The 22,447-nt window shown below is 41.0% G+C and overlaps 1 protein-coding gene across 1 annotated transcript; it reads left to right on the top strand.

The window, feature by feature from the left end:
- Positions 1-295: 295 nt before the first annotated feature.
- Positions 296-18,526, top strand: LOC309669602 (elongin-A-like; the record flags this gene model as incomplete). The annotated part of the gene is made up of 11 exons (XM_082480323.1): positions 296-373; positions 7,555-7,611; positions 9,341-9,453; positions 11,168-11,864; positions 13,332-13,431; positions 14,281-14,454; positions 15,060-15,157; positions 15,985-16,165; positions 16,672-16,795; positions 18,073-18,191; positions 18,330-18,526. 11 exons carry the CDS (start codon positions 296-298, stop codon positions 18,389-18,391), a joined length of 1,803 nt encoding a protein of 600 aa, XP_082336449.1. The 3' UTR covers positions 18,392-18,526.
- Between the last annotated feature and the right edge of the window lie 3,921 nt (positions 18,527-22,447).

Here is a 22,447-nt window from a genome sequence, read left to right as displayed (position 1 = left end):
GGCTGCCTGCACCGCCTCTCAGCAGGGCCCCGCCGCGCTTCGGGCGCTGCCCATCGACCCCCGTCCATGGAGAGCTCTCCCGTCCAGGGAGAGCTGAGCAAATAGCGGGCACCGCTGGGACCCGGCGGGGACGGGGAGAACCGCCGCCGCCAGCCGGCTCCCGCGAAGCGGGGCCTGGCCGGGCCGCACCCCCGCCGCCTATGGCGCCGCGGGCGCTGCTACAAGAGGGGCGGGCGGGGGCTGAGCAGCCTGGGCGGAGTGGGGCGGGCCGGGCAGGGCAGGCGAGCGCGGCGCCATGGCGGAGGGGCGGAGCGCGGCGCGGCGGGTGCTGGAGCTGAAGGAGCGGCTGGGCTGCGCGCGGGAGCCCGCAGAGGTACCGGCGCTGTGGCCGCGCTGGCTCCGGCGGGGGGGGTCCCCCCGGGGGCTGCCCCCATCTCTTAACGTATACTATATACGTGTATATATGTAAGGCACCAGCGGAGGCCCGTGCCCGGGCGGGTCAAGGCCGCTGGCCCTCGCCGCGCTGAGGCGGTGCGGGCCCGCCCTGACCACCCCTCGGCGCGGGCTGCCGAGCAGGGAGAGGGGGGTTGGAGCTGAGGTGAGGGGAGAGCTCCGGCCCTGGGTCTCCGTTTTGTTTCCCCTCTCTTGTCGTGGCCGGGAGGGGTTGGAGGAGGGCTGGGGAGCCGTCATGTCATGCGTGGTGGTTTCCTGGGTGGGTGAGGGCTGGAGCTGTCTGTGGGTGACCAAAGGGGCCTTGTGTGCAGTTAGGTGAGGGGGACGAGGGCAACCACGGCGAGGTGTTACATGGAACAGGTCGTGCTGCCTGTGCGAGGTGCCCGGTGGGAGGGTCAGAACACAGCAGATAAAGTGCTAATTTCTACGTTTTCTTGGTGAAATAGGTGTTTCCGCTTGGTTTTAGCGGCGTGCAGCAAGAGGCGCGGGAGCTGTGGTGCCCTGCGTTGTTGTTATTCCTGGTGCCAGAAGAACAGAGCTGCTGTTATCGCTGAAAGAAATGAAGCAAGCTGTAGGGTAGCGGGGTCGCTGCAAGGACTAGATAAGGACTACTTGAAGCAAGCAAACATCAGTGGGGAGGTGAATCAGAGCAGCCTGTGGAAGTTGCTCTTGACACTCAGGAGGTACTGAGAGGCAGACAGGGAGATAAGCACAGGCTCCAGGCCGGAGGGGGAAGGAGACACCTTCCATGGCTCTCCGACCCCCAGCCTGCACTATGAAGGAAATGGAAGCGAAGCAGTACGCGCCAAATTTGGCTTACTGTTCTACGAAGTAATAAACTATGTTTCACTGAAGGCGCATTCGAAAAGGTGGGGTTTTTCTTTGAGGGGGGATTACAGTTTGAAAGTACAGAACTCGTTTGCCATGGTAGATTTCTAAGACGTTAGAACTCAATACAAGTTTGTGGGAGTATTTGGAGGCGGAGGGCGGCAGTAAAATTTAATCTGCATTGTGTTTGGTAGTTAATGAACTTGAAAAGCTTGCTTATTAATCATATCTACTGTGTGTTCAAAGTGTGTGTGCATGCCTATATAGGAAATAATTATTTTCTTATCCAATAATGGTTTATCTTCCTGAATGCCAGAGCTGTAGGCTATACTTGTCCAAAATGCAAATATCTGTGCAGGTGCTTCTTCAGATATTTTAATTTGCAGTTCAATTAACCTAAGATTTCTTGTGCTACCGAAGTGATCAGATCTTTGGTCTTTGGTTTGTTTGGGGTTTTTTGTTTGTTTTGTTTTTTGTTTTTTTTTTTAATATTTGAGGTTGGTGTTGATATGCTATTCTGAACGAGAGATTGAAAGGGAAAAGAAAAAAACAATTCTAGAGGTAATAAATTTTTAAGTGATCCCAAACCAGTAAGTTTCAAAACACATTCAACTCAAGTGAAAAATGTGAATAGCCCTGGCAGATTTTGCTCTGTTAAGGGAGGAGAGGCATAGTTTTTATGTGCCGTGACTGCAAGCAGGTGCTGTATAAAATGGGACTAATGGTGGTGCTGCAGCACTTCTGCTGTCCCTGGTAAAACTGTGTGTAGTGAAATAGAAATGTTTATGGATAACAGGGGCTAAGGGGTGGTAGGGGAAGTGAGAAACTGTTAGCCATAAGTTAGCAGTGCATTACACTGCTAATAGAAAGTAAATCTAGTAATGGAAAACGTGATTATCATGTTTAAAGGCAAAGAGGAAAGTTTTAGGTATGTGTGGAAAGAATAATAAATCAATATTACACATGTGTATGTGGGTAAGTGTTGATGCTGTCAAATATTTCAGTTCCATACTTGAGAATAATAGTTGTCTTGGTACTCTTTAATACTAAATACTTTCTGATAGTAACCAGGGAAGATTGATTGTTCATGTCAAAAGCTTCTTAGTGTGTGAGGTTTGATAGCTACCCCAGTGAGTTTTCAGAGAATTGACCAAGGAATGAACAGAACTAATGATTTAGGTACTGAATGATGCTCAAGGTACTAGGAGAGTTCAGCAGGACAGGAAAAATACTGTGCTATTGTTTACACAGGTAAATGAAATGGTCTTCATTGACACTGATCATGAAGGAATGTGTTGAGCAGCTGCATGATGTTGCATATGAGATGTAATTGTTGTAGAATTAAAGGATGGTGCCACGATCCATGCCACTTGATGAGACTTTATGTAGATGTGTATTGCCAAATTTATCTCAGATTATATTCAGCTGACACTCATAAATATATGGAAGTCTTTCAAGACTTTCTTCTGTATGATTCTGATTACAGTAGTAATGCTATGGACCTGATGCAATACATAAAATGGGTTTCAATTGCACTCACCAAAAATAAGTGCCAGACCTCATCAGAAAACAGTTGATTCCTGATTTTGGTTGTGGGTTTGTGGTGGCTTTTTGGGGGGGCAGGAAGTGATTATGCATCTGTTCTTGACATGATGCTACTCAAATTTCTCTTAACTTAGAAGACAGCAGGCATTGTAGGGAAATACTACAAATACTGAAGTAGTTTGTGTCAAATGAAGAGAGACTCTTCTAGAAACTGACTTTGATCATGTGTTAAGCTACGTTCATTTGAGCAACACGCATTTTAACATGGCTCAGTGGAAAGTCACAGCTAGGAGCTGCGAATATAGGTCACTCAGGAGACTGTATTTTGGAAAGCATTGACTCAGAAAATGATTCGGAGCTCTGATGTATTACCAGTTGAGCATGAAATTGCACTACAATGCAGTGGCTTATGGAATAAATGCTATCTTTGGGTAGCTTAGCAGGGTTATGTTATTACCGCTATATAGTATTAGAGGGACAATTACGGGAATATTATGTCCTGTTCTGGGGACTGTTTTTAAAAACAGCACTACCAAGCTGGAAAGATAATAAGACAGCCAGAGAATGGCTATAACTCTAGCTAGCATAACTTACTGAAACTAAAGAACCAAGGTAAAGTATGTGACTAGCATTTGCATTGCTGTGTTGTGAAAGAAGACTCCTTTAATTAGCAGAAAGAGATAATTAGATTTAGTAGCTGGAAACAAAACCATACAAATTTTTTTTAGGCAAGCAGTTGTTCCTTCCCCCACTTCACCCCCGAGGGCATAGGAATGACTTGCTTGGGGATGTGTTAGGTTTTTCTAATGTGTTGTCTTCAACGTCTTGGTGCTCTTTCAAATGAGGCATCCAGCTCAGCCAGAAGTTATGGACTTGGTGAAATTTCATGGGCTGCGTTATAGAAGAGAATAAACTAAATAATAGTAGGGATCCCTTTGAGAGAGGTGCGGCTAGTGAGTGAGGAGGGAAGGAGAGAAAGCAGGAAAGAGTTAGCATGGTGAAATGTTGAATCAGTCTGTTGTCCACAGATGGCCTGGGGACCTCTTAATGGGTCCTATCCTTTCTGAGGGTCCAGGCTCAGCTAGAAAAAATGAGGAGACTGTACAATACTTGTATAAGGGATGATGGAGCAACATTTGTGCAGTGAGAAGAGACCAAACTTGGTGCCCCTGAGATCTGTTGTTCTCATCACTTGCTTTCAGTTTATACTCTGGAAATTTTTGTTTGCTCACATGCTTCTTACCTATTGTCCACTACCATTGCCCTTTGCTTTCCACATGCCCACCTGCTTTCCCTCCTCCCCTTCATATTAGGTTGCTCTTGCTCCTGTTGTCACCTTTACTTTTGTCTCGCACCTATGTGTGTGCCAGCTCTCAGTTTGTCCATAAGGCTCTGCTTCTGTTTTCTGTTTATGCTGCATGAAGACAAGTCTCTTGGGCTTGCTTGGAATGTCATTTATTGGAAAAAACAACAATCCTAAAGGCTTTGGAATATTCTTTAGAAATTGGTATTTAGGAACTATATAGAATAGTTCAGGAATTTTATATAAAGGTAACTTATGTTCTTGGTAAAGTTTACAGAAAAATTACAATCTTGGTTAAAGTCAACAGAATTTCCATAAGGGAGTAGCTGATAGTGGTATACAAGGTAAAATAAAACAGTGGAGGGTTATATATGTATTGAAGGATTTGGGGGGGGGGAAATTACTGGGTACAGTTCAGTGAGATAAGAAGAGCCAGATGGGCTGCAAATGCTATGGTAAAGTATATGGTTAGAGTGAACCACCTCAACTGTCAATTTTCATTTTGTTTTTGAAGGCCTGGTCAGAACAGACTTCAGATAAAGACTTTTTTTTTTCTTCCTTATTTTATGTAATAATTGTAATGGTGCACCGTTTAAATGTCATGATGCCAAAGTTTGTGTTTCGAACAAGCTTTAGTTTCAGTGACAGGCTTTACTGTGTCTTGTGCTCCATGGTATACCTTTCTGTGGTCTTCACCAAAGTCTGATAGATATTGGAGCTTGGTATTTGTGCTTTAAATAGCAAACAGCCCCTCCTAGTCTTGGATAGAGAAACCGGAACTCTCTAGTAAATAGGATAAATGCTGCTGTTACTGATGTTTGCCACAAATTAAATTTGCTTGTTTCCTGATTCTGGCTAACTAAGTTTGGTTCTAAATGCCAGGGGCTCAGAGACAGGTGATTCCTGCCGGCAGGCTGGGTGCTACCATTTACATTGCCCTGTTACAGTACAAGGGAAGTAGAGCTCTCTCATTTGGCAGTCGTGTACATAGCTAGCAGTTGATCTCACTGCAGCCTGAGCTGTTCCCTGCTTTTGAGAGATCAGGATTGCTTCTCGTAAGAGACTTGTCGGAGGGTTTGATGGGTGCTTTCTATTTTCTTTTTAATGAAACTGTCTTGTTTGTCTTAATTTGCCCAATGTGACACACATTTCAAGAAAGCAAAATGAACAGTGTGGTCTTTGGTTTACAAAACTTTGAAAGTTTTGGCTTTCATTAAAATGTGTTGACTGATTTTTGGACATGCTTGTCATCTAGGTACTTTTGTAATTTAGCCTGTTGGTTTGAAGTTGTATGAATAGTAATTGCCTGCTTCCTGAATCTGTTTTTCCAAAATGAACTTGGCTTTCTGAATTAACTTAGTCTAAAACCCATCAAGAGTAAACACTCACCCCCAACCCCCATTTTCTTTGTAGCTGAATGAAAACATCTCTTAGTATTCTTCCACATACAGGTTTGTCTGTGGCCTATGGGCTTTTTCCCAGTGGTTTGCGCTGCTTGAGTATCTGGTCATCCTATATAGCACAATACAACCTGTCAGCAACAAGTTACTTCCTTTTTCATTGCAAAATAAATTAAATGAATGGGGATATATTTTTTAATTAAATAAAATTAATGAACTAATGTGACACTGATAACATAGTTTCTAATGCTTGTCACTAACATTGTGAGCAATTATTTTTTTTTCTACTTAAGCATCTTTGCAACACATTTTTTCCCTGATGGGATTATTTAGAAAAAGTGTTTAGCTCATGAAATATGTAGCCTATACCTGTGAAGCATCTGGAAAAAATTAAATGTTAAGCTTGTATTGTTCTCAGAAGGAAGAGTAGTTCTCTTGAAATGCAAAATTGTTTTTAACTTTTTTGCAGATATTCTTAACACAGCTTGGTGGCTTAGGGAGTGTCTTCCTCTAAAATAGGAGATAAGCAGAACTTCACATGGCTTTTGTATGGGTTCCGAAATTTTGGTCAGGAAGCCTTTTTTGTAGGTGTCCTGCCATTTTGTAGTTAGCTGGACTTCTTGGGAGAGAGTTGGTTTGTTACCTCTGGTACTAGGTGTATGCCTTACTGTTAAAGCTTTTCTCATGTTTTTCCAGGCTGTGAAGCATTTCTCCTGTACTTCTCTAGGTTTCAGAAACGCTGTTGTAGGGTAGGTGATTTACAGGAAGAACTGTATGTCAGGCATGTAGGTAGAGCCCACTGTACACAATGAAATACAGTGTCAACTGTGGGATTCCACTATTAATGCATTATAGAAGCAATGAAACTTAAAACAAAAGTGGAGAAAAATATCCTTCCAGTGCAATTTGTAAATTGTTTCTTTGAATTTGCTACTCGCTTATTTTACTACCTCTTCCACCTCCTGCACCACCACTTCAGAAGCAATATCTGATACAGTAAATGACAGTTCATCAGTTATTTAAGTTAGCATAGCTGTTGTTATAGTTAAAAAGTTTCTGGGTAGTCTGTGTTGCATTCCTGCGGGTTCCTGCCATTGCATTTAGAAGTGGCAACAATGTGAAAAACTTGACTAGGCTTTGTGAAAATATTGTGAAATGCTGTTACTTCAGTTGCACATTAATTCTGTCATCTACATAACATAGCTTTCTGGAAGTTTGTGAAAGATAAGGCAAATTGCTTGTGTGTGATGAGCTGCAAGACTCTGGGGTGCTGTATACACATTGCCAAAGAAATTGTATTATATTGCCAAAGAAGTTTACATTCTGCCTATAAATGAGACTTTAGTTTTATTGAAACACTTCTTATAGGAAGATGAGCATTTTGTATTTGAAAAAATTCTTTTCTGCTTTGATAGAAATGTTGAGTTTTGTAACAGGTGTAGGCTTTGTCAGTGCAAAACAAAACAGCTGTTCCAGCTTGAGCTTGTTTTGTTAATGTACAAATTGCAGCTAAGTTTTCAAAACTGTATTTTTTGCAAACTGGGCTCCCACCAGCCGTGTTGTCTTTTCTTGGCCCTGGCTGATGAAGGACTGGTGCTGCTGCTGACTAGGAGACCTGCTGGGAGACTTGCTGATTTCTGCATGGTGCTGGTTCTGGATAATGCAGCTTTTCTATTGGCTCTGACAAGGGAGGGTCGCTCCTATACAAGGAGTGTGGGCACATGTATGTAGCCTGTACTACTATATTATTGATCTTTGATGTAATCTCTGTAGTGGTAAATTCATACCTACTGGATTTTGTGGTGTCATTGAAATTGGGGGTTGGCAGAACTGTACTGGTTCACAGCACAGACTTCAATCACTGCCCTGATGTGCAGTAAAGGAGTGCTTACATTTTCCTCGAGTTACTGGATATTTCTCTTAATGCTATTGAGTGCTTTTGGATTAAACATGTGAATGAAGATGAGAAAAACAAAATAGAATTTATGAATATTTGTTTTAAAACAATCTAATGTTTCCTTCCAGATTATAAAAACACTCAAGGTACTACAGGATTTGGATATATCACTGGATATTCTAATGGTAAGTGAACCAATTAGACATTAAACTCTTCCATAGTGAATTACTGTGTAAAGGTCAGGGGTCTGCAATCATGGAAGCAGTGAATGTGCTAAATTTTGACTCTTAATCAAGATTCATTTAGAGGTCTGTACAAGGAACCATGGAGCCTTTTCCAAAAGCCAGCTGGAAGCCAGGCATACAACTGCAAATGCAGTATTATGCCATCAGTGATAGTACTGAGCAGGAATCTGAGCATATAGAGAACACTTTGCTACTCGGGGTTAGCGGCTTCTCACTGTAAAACTGCTTTCAAGTCAATGTTTAAGACAAAACAAATATGGGTGAACCATTCTTTAGGTCAGTTGTCTAAGTCTTCTGTGTTTTATCAGCAGCTCAATGTTAATTTCTTGCATTTAAAGAGCGGGCATCCCAGGTAAGGATACTTGTGAATTGTATCCTTATCCAAGCTGCATACTATCAAATTTTATATTAGAAATTCTCACACTGGTCTATGAAGCTTCTAGTTATTAAAGGCAATGTGTCTGTATTTTGGGAAAAAGTGTTTTTTGCAAGAGTTCTTTGAAGAGTAAGAGAAAAATATGGTAATTAAGATATTTGGCTAGCCTGTTTAGATGAAGACATTTGCCTGCCTAAACACAGGTAGGTGTCTACTGGAATACAGCAATATTTATGTATTTTTATTAGAAAATAAAATAATCTCATTGCAATTAGTTTTTTAAAATGACAAAGGGCTTCTGCAGGCAACTTGTGTTCCCAGCAAACTTGCATGGTTTATAATGTGACAGACTTTGGAAGCTTTCAAGTCAAATAGAGGAAAGAGATGTCTTACGACTAAGGACTCTACATATTTGTAATGCATTTGAAGAACATAAACAGCTTCAGGAAACAATCCCACCAAATTTCTTGCATTTATTTGCAATACTCTGACCTACCAAACCAGTATTGCTCAAACTATAGAAGGTAAATATCCTTAAAGTGATTTTAAGGAATTCCTTTCTAAGGTGTGAGTTGATTATGTTGGAGTAGCACATGTATAGCTCTTGCTTAGACTGCACAAGAGGATTAAAAAAAAACCACCTGTGATTCTATATACACTCAAAGTCTGCAAGATAGTTGTGGTTGAACAACACAAACTCACTAGAGCAAGACTTGAAGGCACAATGGTAATGTGAAAACAATTGTACTGGGGGAAAACAGAAAATGACAGGTTTTAAATGTCTTTTTTTTTTTTTTTCCTGTGGCTGAAATGGAGACTGAGTTTAGTCATGTGAACTCTGCACCTCTGACCCTTCTACCCCATACTACTCTTGGTTGAGATGCATGTTAGACGACAATGTGTCCATCACATATGTTCTCTATGTGCTAGAATGTTCCTGCATAAGCCTAAAGGGAATTTGAATTGTTTAATCTAATTTGGTGGAGCAGTATTCATTTTGTGGGTGGAAGCATTCCAGCCAAGTGAAATTCCTGAAATACATACATTTAATGGAAGAAAATGACTTCTTAGTTTTATGAATTAAGACTGCATTTTGCTCACCATATTTGGTTATAAATATCTACCTTTCCTTCAGTTGTGCTTGCAGTATAAAGAGCGCATTTATTTCTTTGGCTGTCATAAGACTGCTCTGACTACCAGGCTAATGCTGTTTGTAGCAGTTTTAGAGGGGATTTTGTTTGGCATGTTAGTTGTGATTTATTCTGCTCATCTTTCTTGCACTATCTTCAACAGGAAACTGGCATAGGCAAGACAGTTAACAGTTTTAGGAAACATGCCACTGCTGGGAATGTAGCTAAAACCCTGATAAAACAATGGAAAAAACTTATGCTTCCAGAAAATAAAAGGTAGGTGTGAACTAACTTCTAGAAAAAAGGTTAATTATACTGTAGTGTAACTGTGTAACTATAAAATGCAGCTTAGAAAGCTTAGGAAAGTGTTTGGAATGACAAATATACATTAGGACAAATTCATAAATTGAATGAGAGAAATGAGTCTTTGTCGTGGTTTTACTCCAGCCGGCAGCAAGAACCACACAGCCACTCATGCGGTTCTCCCCCTTCCTCCAGAAGGGTAGGATGAAAAGGAGGGGAAAGGAAAAGGGGGGGAAAAAAAAACCAAAAACAAACAAACAAAAAAAAACCAAACAAACCTCCCAACCTTGTGGGTTGAGAGAAAGACAGTTTAATAGAACAATATCAGACAAAGAAAATAGCAATAATAATTAAAATGGTAAAAGAATAGATAAGACACAAATCACTCTTACCACCCAGTAAACTGGTGAATTGGCAGCATCCCAAGCAGTGATCGCAAGTACCTGCTGCCCGGCTAACCCCATTTATATACTGAGCATGATGGCTATGGTACAGAATGTTCCGTTAGCCATTCCATTGTTCTGTCTGTGCTTCTTCTCAGCTTCTGTGGGAAGCTGAAAAAAGTCCTTGGAAAAATATAAACATCACCTGGCAACAACTAAAACAATATGCATTATTGACATTCCTTTCATACCAAATCTGAAACACAGCAACCAGTAGAAAGAAAATTAACTCTATCCCAGCTGAAACCAGGACAATCTTATGTAAAATACCAGAAAACAAGTCATAGCAACCAGTATCAGTCAATTAGCCAGCTGGGACAGAGACTTCAACTGCTTTTTTTCTTTTTTTTTTTTTTTTTTTTTTTTTTTTTTACTGGTACAAGTTCTTAGGTCCTAGCTGATACAAGCAGGACTAAGCCAATGGTGGGCACTGCTCTGCACTTCTTCAGGGGAGTGGGAAGCTTGCTCTTTCTTCCCAGAGGTGGTGGTTAAATGAGGCAGCTCTCCAGTGATTTTTGGTTGTATAGAGGACTTTCCTGTAATGCTCTCGTGGACCGAGAGAGGCTTCCAATATCGGAGGTGTCACTGAAGAGATGCAACTTCTCAGAATTAAGCAGCTACCACTGCCATGGCCAGGCTAACTGTGCTTTAGATGTTTTGCAGACCTCTGACAATTTGAGGTAGTTGAGCTGAGAAAGCCAAAGGTTTAGATTGACTCAATAGTCCATTTTAAATCTGATGTTATTCAAACAATGAGAAAGTGAAATATCAGAACCCACGATAAGCAAATCAGAAAGGTTGACGTGTTATAATCACTCATCACCTACAGAGCATGTTGTAAATTCTCTGTCTCCTAGCTATTTCAAGTACCGTGTCTGTGTTATAAAGCATGTAGCGAAGACTGTAAAAAGTGGTATCCAACCTGTTAAAAGCAAGCAGTACTGTGTCAGGCATGTTTTCCTACTGATGGTTATGTCCCTACTCCCCACTTGTCTTGTTGTCAGTTCTTGTTGCAGTATTTAGTGGTGCTGGACCCAAGAAGTGCTTCTCTGGGATTCTGTACAGATAATGGAAGAATAAGAGCTCAGCAGAGCACAGTTCTGTGTCTTGTAAAATTATGACACATGGTGTGATTTAATGCTTTTAGTTTTACTAATATAGGTAAAAAGATTGATTGTTCAGGAATTTAGCATCAGATACAGCATAGGATGTGATTTTCTTTTTTTTTTTTTTTACTGTTGCAGTGGTCACAGAGGAAGAAAACAAAATACTGAAAAACAAAAAGATGAGACCAAATCTTCTATTTCCAAGGAGATTAAACTTTCAGAGAAGTCCACAGCATCTTCACTGGCCTCCAGAAGCTCCAGTAGCGCTCCCGTTTCTAAAAAGTTGAATAAGCAGCGTACTTGTAGTGAAAAGACCCACCGAAATGGAGATTCTGAGTGTCAAAAAGAATGTGATCATAAAGAATGTAGCCGCAGTGATTCTAGGCATGCTTCCCAGGGTAACAATCCTCAAGCTAAAGAAAGTGACTTCAAAGAGAGAACCTCCACAGACAGCAAGAAAGTTTCAGAAAAGCAGTGTTCCTCTGTAGCCAATAAAGACTTATCACCCCTGAAGGAAAAGCCTAGTAAGGGTGCTTCCAAACAGAGAAACCCTAAGCATGTGAAGAAACTAAACCAAAAACTTGTCATAAAAAGCAAAGCTGAATTATCTAGTGATGAGGAATTTGAGCCCCCTACTATGTCTTTTGAATCATATCTTAATTATGATCAGGTTACCAAAAAAAGAAAGAGGAAGACTTGTTCTACAGGTGAACAGACAAAGAAATGCAGTGAACAGAACAGCTCGTTACCACAAAAGACTTCAAAATTTTCACATGCAAAAGAGGGAGAGGAAGATGTAAAAAAATGTGATCAGTCAGAAACTCCCAATAAAAAGGTAAACCACTGCATGGCTGAGATAATAGCAAATAACCTGCAGATGAGTAAGTGCTTTGAACTCTTATTTTCAGTGAAATCCAGCTGTATTTATTTTAAGCAACAGATTGCATGGCTCTGACATACTGGCTGCATTGCAATTGCCAATAATTGCAATAATAGGGGAAAAAAAAATGATTGTTTAATGCATACTGACAGTTTACAATCAACTTGTCTTGTATTTTTAGGCTGACTTCCAATATGGCAATAGTCTTTGATCTGTATCAGCTCATCTCTCTTTACCCACAAAGTAAAGGTACTTACCTCTGGAAACATGTCTCCTTCTGTTCTTGACCAGCCTGATTTGTGATTGTAGCAGCTGTTTGTGTATAGCACAGTCATCTTGTCAGATGCTGTAGTTCTTTTAATAGTGAATGTTAAGGTCTGCATTGGAACTAAACTTTCTTCTTTTAGTGCATTGAAGTAAAACACAGTATTGCATATAAAAAATAGCTTATACATGTTTGCAGTGTGAACTATCGTAGTCCCTTGAAGTGAAAGAAGCTTAAGTAGCTCCTCTGAGCCAAGGTAGATTTAAACATGTGTTAATGTTTAACATTACCTTTAAATGAAGCCCTTTTGTGCACTAGGAATTAGAGGTCTTTTCAGTCTTTTATCTTTACAGTGATGTGAAAGCTCCAGGCTTTATTTACTGTGGAAAATCTGCAATCTGGATGTAATATCTTCTCTCTCAAATGGAGAAATATTGTAGAGGCTTGTGTATGATACTCTACCATAAACTGTTTGAGGAAAAATCTTGGATGTTCAAGCAATTGTGAAAAGTTATTAAAATACTGAAATGAAGTTCAGGGAGATGCGAGTTTTGGGCTGTAAGTGCCCAGCTTATAATTGGAGGACACCTAAGACCCAATTTAGATGTTGCACATAATGCTGAGCATTTGTAGGGACCTGTACTTACCAGGCTGCTGCATATTTAAATCCCTTTTTAAAGGGTTATCTGTGAAAATTTTAGGCTAAGTGGCCTATCCAGCATGATATATGAGACTTGATAGAACCAGGTATAAAGCTGTTTCTTGTCTTTCAGGATGCCATTTAGTTTGCCTTTAAACATTTGATTGTGGTTTTGTATTCTTGCAGTTTTGTCTCATTCACTGCATGCCTCTAACCTCAATAGTGATTTATCTGAAAGCCTGTTAGCTGAACACAGCTACTCTGTTCTTTAATGTCTTTTCATGCACTGATTGCAGATATCCCACTAAGTTCCTTTTGTGATGTAGTCTTGGTAAGTAGAGTATGAAAGGGTATGCTGAAAAGTAATCCAGTGAGTAAATTTTAGTGGAGAAAAGAAAGAATTCTAGTTATCCTAGTTAACTTTGGGGTTTGTTTAAGGAATTTTTTTTAGCTTATTTTAAGCCTCAGTAAACCCAAATTTGTAACATTGAAGCAATGTGTACTTGACTCTGCACAGGCCAAGGTGGCATCCCTCCAAGATCTCCTTAATACTCCACTGCCTAAATTTCTGACAGGCATCTCAATCTCATCTCCCTCATATGCTGCAGACTTTAAAGGTAAGTAGTATGCAAGGCTGATAAATGTGAAATACTGCAGGTTTTTACAGCTCTATGTAGAAATGTCTTTATCTCCTTTCCTAATAAACTATATTAGCTTATCTGTCCGTGGCAAAAAAATGCTTCATCTTCACTTTCTCATCTGTAGAAATTATGTTGAAGCAGAAGGGAGTTATAAAGGCTTCTTTCTTATGTCTTGCTGAATAAAGAAATACTGTGGAAGGTTATCACAGATGTAGAGAGGGCATAGATCAGGTGGTGGTTTTACAGGCTCCATTTATTTTTACTCCTGTCTATACCTTATAGCAGGCAAAGCCTTAGGAGAAATTGTCTTAGATGAAACAAATACAGGAAGCACTAGGTCAAGCTTCAGTGTAGAAACTTGCTAGCACCTTTATAAGTAGGTGACACAAAATGCCAGTGGTTCTCTTACCACCTCTGATGAGGTTTCAGTGGTTTCGTATCACTCTGGTCTTGAAACATCACTGCTATTGCAGTTTCTGGCTTTGCTAGGATAACTCGGGAAGGTCAATAGTGTGCTGTAGACTGGTAACAGAGTAATAGAGATGTGAATACATCTCATGTAGACCTGAGCTAAATAATGTAAGGCTGGTTTGAGTTGGTGCAACTCACTTGCAACGTATGTGCTGTCTTGGTGTTAGATGATGAATGGACTTCTGTAACATATAATACGTGTAAGGGCCCCAAACTGTAATGCAGTAACTTTGTATTTCAAGAAAGGACACGTGTATATTCATTTATCAGCTGTGTTTCTCTCAAAGCTGAATGTTTAAAGCATTGTAAAATGTCATGAGGTAAAGGAAACCCTGCCTGATGTTTTGTTTGCAGCTTCCCCAGCACCTGTTGTAGAAGCACCCCAGCAAGTCAGTGAGACTACTCAATTTACAGGACGGAGACTGAAGTCCAAAATGCAAGTTTACTCCGGCTCTAAAGCAGTCTGTCTTTCAAAGATGCTTACACTGTATGAACAGTGCATCCGTGTGCTTCAAAATAGTATTGATTGTGAGTACTTTAAGGGATTTGTAGTAGGCTGTGCCTGAAAGTGTATCAGATTCCTTTTTTTCTCCATGCCATCAACTGGCCTACTAAAAGATATTGCCCCTCCCTACAGAAGGTGACTCAGAGCATGTTTAAAGGCACTTAAATCCTTTAATCTTTTTTTTTTTTTTACAGCCATGATAAAATGTATTTTGTTTTGAAAGCTTACCTTTTTTAAAGTTCTAATTTTAGTTGAAATATAATGTCCTATAAATTATAAGCCAAAAAGCCTGCTGACTTTATTTTCCCTCCAAGATGTTTGTTTACATAAATTGGAATGAGTGATCAAGAAATTGTTTATTCCCTTGTGTAGGCAGAGAGGGGAGTGATGCATATTGGTAAAGATGGAGCAATAGCTATTCAAAGATGCTTTCTCCATCCTCAAATATAACTGCTAGTCAGTATGGAACTGCTGATTTATAAATATTTTCATAGCCTGACTTCAAAACACATGTTCTGTTAATGCTTTCTAAAATTAACTTGTATTTTTATTTTTAAACTGTTTGGTGAGTGGTCTTACTCACTGGATAAAATAAATGAGATACTGAAAATACTGTCCTCTTTTGTAGCACTACATGAAGTAGGAGGTGTGCCCTTTGAAATTCTTGAGCCTGTGCTAACACGTTGCACACCAGAGCAGTTGTTTCGAATAGAGGAATGTAATCCGGTAAATTCTGCCTTGTTAAATTCAGGAAACCACAGAGGACATGAGGCATCTGTTTCTGCCTTCCTTGCACCCTTTTTGATAAAGACTCTCCATGGGTTACACTGGTTTTCTGTCTTGCCTACTTATTTCTTTGACCTCAGCTGTCATTATCAAGCCTCCCTTTCTCGAGTGTCAGGATTTAAAGCATTTGAGAGAATTACTACTGATGACTAAGTGAAAGCCAGTGGGGGTAGAAAAATATTTCTGTTTCTAAAAATAAGCAGAAAAACAAAAAAGACCACAGTATTTACCATTGAAATAGATGGGGAAGTCATAATAGAAGCATTTTCAAGTTACAAACTGTTAAGGCTGCAAAGCATAACAATCGGGAAGTATCTGGGGTGAGATTTCATGTGTGTGGTAGTTTTATGATCTACTAAAATCTGTTAGGACATTAGCTCCATGATGCATTTGGATATTGAGGTTCTGAGCATGTAGCACTTCGTAGTGCAAATTGGCCCTTTCTCTGTGTGCCTGAAGTTGAGAGCTGGTGTGGCCTGAGCCTGTGCTGGAAACACAAGTCTAGCCTGTAAGTGTGGCTCACTAACTCAAATACAGAGCTCTGCTACTGGAAGCTATGTGATTTCTAGATCGATGTCAATATCTGCATGGTATTGCCATGCTCCATGTTGGGGGTATCTATGACAGCATGTGTAGTGGGATTCTATGACTTGTTCTGAACCTTTCTCCACTAGGGAACTGGGCTTTGTCTACAGGCTCAGCTAACGGGTAGTCTTGAAAATGTTATTTTAAAATCTTTGATTTAAGATGCCTTGTGTTCAAATTAGATGTTTACAAAAGAGTCTGACCACTTGTGGAAGAAACACTGCCAGAGAGATTTTAAAAATGAGAGCCTCCTGGAATATGAGTCTTGGCGTGAAATGTACTTGAGACTGTTTAATCAGAGAGAAGAAAAACTGAAGGCGCTTACAAAAAATATTCTTTCAGCTCAGTCTGAGAAACCAAAAGGTAAAATCTGTGATTAGCTTTTCCACTTACAAACCCAGTCTGTCCTGCTATTCTTGACACTTAATATGTGGGGTTTAGTGATTTGTTTGCACTGAGCACTAATGCTGTACCTCTAGGAGAAGTCATTAAGAAAGAACGCTCTTCCTTTTGAGCAACTTATAAATTAAAAAACAAATGCAAGCATTAATACGATACATTAATACATAATATTTGCAGCATACTGTAGACAAACCTTACTAGTTAGACTGAGGATTCCAAATAAGAATGCAAAGACTGCAAATATAATTACAAATACCAAAGTTAACATGAAGAAATACTGTATGCAGTCTGTATGTGACTTGCTATGGTTCAGTTACTCCTTTGGTACCAGATTCTGCTTTTCTGAATTATTTTTTTTTTTTCCCAATTAAAGTGTAGAAATTGCCACACAACCATATTATCAACTGAGCTTTAAACATAAAGTGTAAACAAAGTCACATATCCTCTGCTCCTTGCTTCTGTGTTAGGCAGGCAAGTAAAAATGGCTTATGTGACCAGTGCGGCAAAGCCACCCAGGAATATTCGCCGACAGCAAGAAATACATGGGACAGCAGGACCTGTCACCCAACTTCATCCCATAGACAAGTGCAAGTAAGTGTTCTGTACTATGCTTTTGAGTTTAGATGTCTTTGTTAATACAAAAGCTTGCTGCCAAAATATTTTTGAAGTTATAAATAGCTATCTACTTACTTTCCTTTTTTATGCAGCTAGTGACTAAAAACTAACTTGCCTTTTTAAGTCTACTGTGCTCCTCTGCTATGTATGCAGTGCTGTTGTACATTTCTCCAAAGTGCCAGCAATGAATTCACCTGCCCAGCTGGAGAGTGACTGAATGCTGTTGGTTTTCTCCAGATTACACTAATGCCACTTGATGTCCTGGGGAGATTCCAGTGTTGATGTTTCATGTTTATAAACTTGCCTAGTAGCCTCACATGTTCTCCTGCTTTCATAAAATACCGGTCAGCTGTCTGGAGTGATGCAGCTCACCAGAGTGAATCTCAGCAACTTTTAATGCTCTTGTATGGTGTGTTTCTATTTTGGCAGCTTAAAGGGGTGTCTGGAATGGTCTGTAGTAGCCAACACTAATCACTGAGGAACAGAAAACTGAGATTCCACAAATGTTTCCTTTGTACATCACAAAGCCAAATTTTCTTTGTGACATCTTAGTTCAGAGTAGTTCAACAGCCATGAGAACCAAAGCTGAGATGTGATGTTTGTCCTACTGTTCCTGCCAGCCTAATGAGCTCTCTTGTATCCAAGACGATGGCTGCAACAGGGAGATAAACTAGTCATAGCACCAGCTGCTACCTCTTCCTCCTGTCTCAACTATGTGGAGACAGGCTGCTGGTTTTTACTGTTTGAATATCTGTTCTTGTCTGAAAGAAAAGTCAGCAGTTTGATTTAGAAGTGTCCCATGTGTTGATGTGTCAGCAGTTGGACTATAAACATTATGGAGGGTATTCATACTGCATGAACGTGGGTATCTTAAGCTGTGGTCACTTATTCTGCTATGGCTGCTGGTGAGCATAGTGCCCTCCCTTGTCCCTGTCGCCTATGGTTGTTCCCATGTTGGCATAGCTGCTTTTCAACTCGCTCTCCCAAAATTATCCCTTTGCAGGAGCAGCAGGTGGAACATTTTTCATTAATCTGATAATTTAGAGACAAATAAGATGCATCAGATCTAATAAATGGAAAACTTGTGCAAGAATGGAAATGGGATATGACCACCTGAGATCCTTTCTAACCTGAATTATCCTATGACTTTTAAATGTATAAAGTCTTAAATGTTTGTGATAATTTTTTTTCCAAAATGAGCCAGATCAATTAGTAGTTTGATATCAACTTTTCTTACTTTCTTTTTTTAAAAGAACAAGGATTGCAGAAAGCAGAGACAGAAATAACACATCGTCAAATCCCATTCCTGCTAGCAACAGTGGAAGTTCTAGCTCAAGCATAATGACTCAGGATGGAAAGAAGCCTATCAAAAGTAAATGGTATTTCCTAAGATTATCAAGATAACTGTTTTAAATTGCTGTCTTTTGATATATTCTTAATATTATGCTAATACCATTTTAAGTCACTGACAGCTGTAACCCTAACTGGTCTTTTTTTTTTTTTATTGAAGAAATTGCACCAATCATGAGGAAAACTTTAAAAGCATTGAAGAATAGAGCTGGACGACGATAAAATGAGGCTTCATATTTGAATCTGACGTGACTATTTGTGTATCATGCTAGAGCTAATGAAAATAATGTTAACATTCTTCAATTTGCCTTACTTAAAATAGTTATGAAACATTGCAGGGGCCAATTATTTGCAATAAAAATTGGAACATCTGAGTCCTTTCATACTGCTGCTTTCTTATTCATGAATGAGGAAAACTGAATTGAAATAAGGTCAGTACACACTGACAAATCAGTTTATATGGACTGGTATAGAATCACAGAATCTTGAAATGGTTTAGGTCAGAAAGGACCTTAAAGATCATAAAGTTCCAACCCCCCTGCCACAGGCAGGGACACCTCCCACTAGACCAGGTTGCCCAAGGCCATGTCCAGTCTGGCCTTGAACATCTCCAGTAATGGGGCCTCAACAACCTCTCTGGGCAACCTGTTCCAGTGCCTTACCACCCTCAAAGTGGAAAAACTTCTTCCTAATGTTCAATCTGAACCCGCCCTCTTCTAGTTTAAAGCCATTCCCCCTTGTCCTGTCACTACATGCCTTAGTAAAAAATCCTTCCCCAGCTGTCCTGTAGGCCCCCTTTAGGTACTGGAAGGCCGCTATAAGATCTCCCTGGAGCCTTCTCCAGTCTGAACAGCCCCAACTCTTTCAGCCTCTCCTCATAGAAGAGGTGCTCTAGCCCTTGGATCATCCTCGTGGCTCTCCTCTGGACATGATCCAACAGGTCCATGTCCTTCTTATGTTGGGGACTCCAGAGCTGGAGTCCAGGTGGGGTCTCACGAGAGTGGAGTAGAGAGGCAGAATCACCTCCCTTGACCTGCTGGCCCCACTTCTTTTGATGCAGCCCAGGATACGGTTGGCCTTCTGGCCTGCGATGACACATTGCTGGCTCATGTTGAGCTACTCGTCAGTCAGCACCCCCAGGTCCTTCTCCTCAGGGCTGCTCTGCAGCCATTCCCTGCTGAGTCTGTATTTGTACTTGGGATTGCCCCCACCCAGATGTAAGACCTTGCACTTGGCCTTGTTGAACTGCATGAGGTTGGCTTGGGCCCACCTCTCCAGCCTGTCCAGGTCCCTCTGGATGGCATCCCTCCCCTCCAGTGTGTCTACCTCCCCAAACAGCTTGGTATCATCGGTTATAGATGCTGTCTTTATCAGTTTATGTATATATTTGCATAAACTTTTCATGGAAGCACCTAACTTCAACCTTGGCAAAATATACCCACAGCTGACCTTGCAGAAAGGCAGTCTACTTAGGCACAATTGCAAAGAAGTCTTGGCATCTCTTGCACCAAAATGTTTTGGAAACTTAATGGATTTGTTTCACTGAAGGTTTTCCTTGGGAGAGTTTTATATTTTTCTTTTTTAAAAGCATGATTTGGTTGGATTTAGTTTTTTCTCTTCTGGAAACAGAAGAGTGGTCTATAAGACAGTTCTGGAACTCAACTTCTGACCTGCTCGAAGTGGGCTGCAAAATATCATTACTCAGGATACCACGTGCTTTTCAGACCTTTCACTTGACTTAGGCAATGAGCCTTTAAAGGAAAGGTACAAGAAGACAATATTTAAATTGCTTTTGAAAAGCAGGACTTATATTCTGCCAGGGCTGGCCATGACAGTGAGTTAATGAAAAATCATGTGTTATTCAGGAGCTCAGTTGAGTTGGGACATTTTTGGTACAATAATTAAAACCAGACCTGTTCTTGTGTGGTACTATCTAAAGGCATTAAGTCCTTGTGTGGGAGATAGTATTTTGGGAACAAGCAGAAGTGAGGGAAACCAAGAATGTAATCAGTTTGATGCTATGGTCATCTTGTAGAACTCATGCAGAGTAATCCATTTTAAGTCTGGAGATGAGAGAAAACTTGCACTATACTCTGATCTGCTGCTCTCAGCCTGTTGTGAGGAGGCCTGTCCCACAACCTTGAATATGAGCCTTTTGTGTTCAAAGTGAAGAGGCTATTTGGTCAGCTATAGCTGTCCTTTCAGGAGTTGGGGACTGCTGATTTAGGGTTGGTCTATGAATGACTGCTTTTAGAAACGAGAGACTTCTTTGTAGTTGCTTCATCTAAACCACTTCACTTGCATGAATTGTAAGACTGGCTTTTCCTTGAAGGTGCAATTACAAATGGTGGGATTGTCTATAGGCTGCACTCAGTAGCTGTAAGTAGGTTTTGCTTCTTGCTTTTTAATTCTATAGGAATTGGCGTGTTAGAACTCCTGAAGCACAGGGTGAGGGTAAGATCATCATGAAACCAATTGCTGTCTCTTACTCAAGGCACCTTATGTGTGAATTTCCTCACCATCCTATAAATTTTCAGCTAGGTTACAAAAATACTGCTGCTAAAAGTGGCTTTTACAGTCAGGTAAAATAGTTGCCCATGCATAACAGCTTGTGCAAATGCTCTGTTTATAGACTGATTTTAAATCAGCAGATGTACTACTGTGTTGTGGTTTTTCTCTATGATTATAGTTGCATGGAAAAGAATGAAAGATGAAAACGGGTGTGTGGAAACTCTGTGGGGAGCTTTCGGTGTCTCTGGGATCAAAGCGAGCACTGACTAGTAGGAGGGTAGTGCAGTGTCTGTCATATACATCCGTAAAGAATGCTTCTGGGAGGAGCTTCTCAGGACTTAAACCTGGCTGAGTGGCCAGTGTACCACCCTTTGTCCATCAAACAGCTCTGGTCATTATTGGAGGCCGGTAACCAGTGGAGTGCCTCAAGGGTTGGTACTGGGGCCCATATTATTCAATATATTCATCAATGATTTAGATGAGGGAATTGAGTGTACTATCAGCAAGTTTGCTGATGACACTAAGCTAGGAGGAGTGGCTGACACGCCAGAGGGCTGTGCTGCCATCCAGAGAGACTTGGACAGGCTGGAGATTTGGGCAGGGAATAACTTAATGAAATACAACAAGGGAAAGTGTAGGGTCCTACATCTGGGCAGTAACAACCCCAGGTTCCAGTATAGGATGGGGAGCTACCTGTTAGAGAGCAGTGTAGAGGAAAGGGACCTGGGGGTCCTGGTGGACAGCAGGATGACCATGAGCCAGCACTGTGCCCTTGTGGCCAAGAAGGCCAATGGCATCCTGGGCTGTATTAGAAGGGGGGTGGTTAGTAGATCGAGAGAGGTCCTCCTTCCCCTCTACTCTGCCCTGGTGAGACCGCATCTGGAATATTGTGTCCAGTTCTGGGCCCCTCAGTTCAAGAAGGACAGAGAGCTGCTGGAGAGAGTCCAGTGTAGGGCAACTAAGATGATTAAGGGAGTGGAGCATCTCCCTTATGAGGAAAGACTGAGGGAGCTGGGTCTCTTTAGTTTGGAGAAGAGGAGACTGAGGGGTGATCTTATTAGCGTTTATAAATATATAAAGGGGGAATGTCATGAGGATGGAGCCAGGCTCTTCTCAGTAGCAACCAATGATAGGACAAGGGGTAATGGATTCAAGCTGGAACACAAGAGGTTCCACTTAAATTTGAGAAGAAACTTCTTCTCAGTGAGGGTGACAGAGCACTGGAACAGGCTGCCCAGGGAGGTTGTGGAGTCTCCTTCTCTGGAGACATTCAAAACTCGCCTGGACGCCTTCCTGTGCAACCTCATCTAGGTGTTCCTGCTCCGACAGGGGGATTGGACTAGATGATCTTTTGAGGTCCCTTCCAATCCCTAGCATACTGTGATACTGTGATTATATAGTTGCTAATCAGCTGGTGGTGGAAGCTTAATTCAGCTTGAGGCTTGTATCAAGTGTAGTGTGAATGGCTGAAGAATTCTGTTTTTTTTTGCTAAATCACTTTTACTTGCTGTTATTGTTGATGGTATTCTTTTATGTGAGAAAAGACAAAGCCATAACTAAGCCTTCTGTTGGACTCTGGCATTAGAGAACATAGCTGTAACCATTTGGAGCAGCTATAGATGCGGGACAGCTATAGATGGAGTGTCTCCTTGGGAGACTGAAGGATAAGTGGTTGTTTTAACTATAGGCTTGCATTCTTAAGTAAGAGAGAATTCGTATCCTGTCCTTGACAGTGATGGGAGAGCTGTGTGGAGGGCGAATTTGACT

Source organism: Vanellus vanellus, assembly GCF_965231255.1.
Source record: "Vanellus vanellus genome assembly, chromosome: 3".
Taxonomy (NCBI): domain Eukaryota; kingdom Metazoa; phylum Chordata; class Aves; order Charadriiformes; family Charadriidae; genus Vanellus; species Vanellus vanellus.
This window is presented reverse-complemented; position numbering and strand designations above follow the sequence as displayed.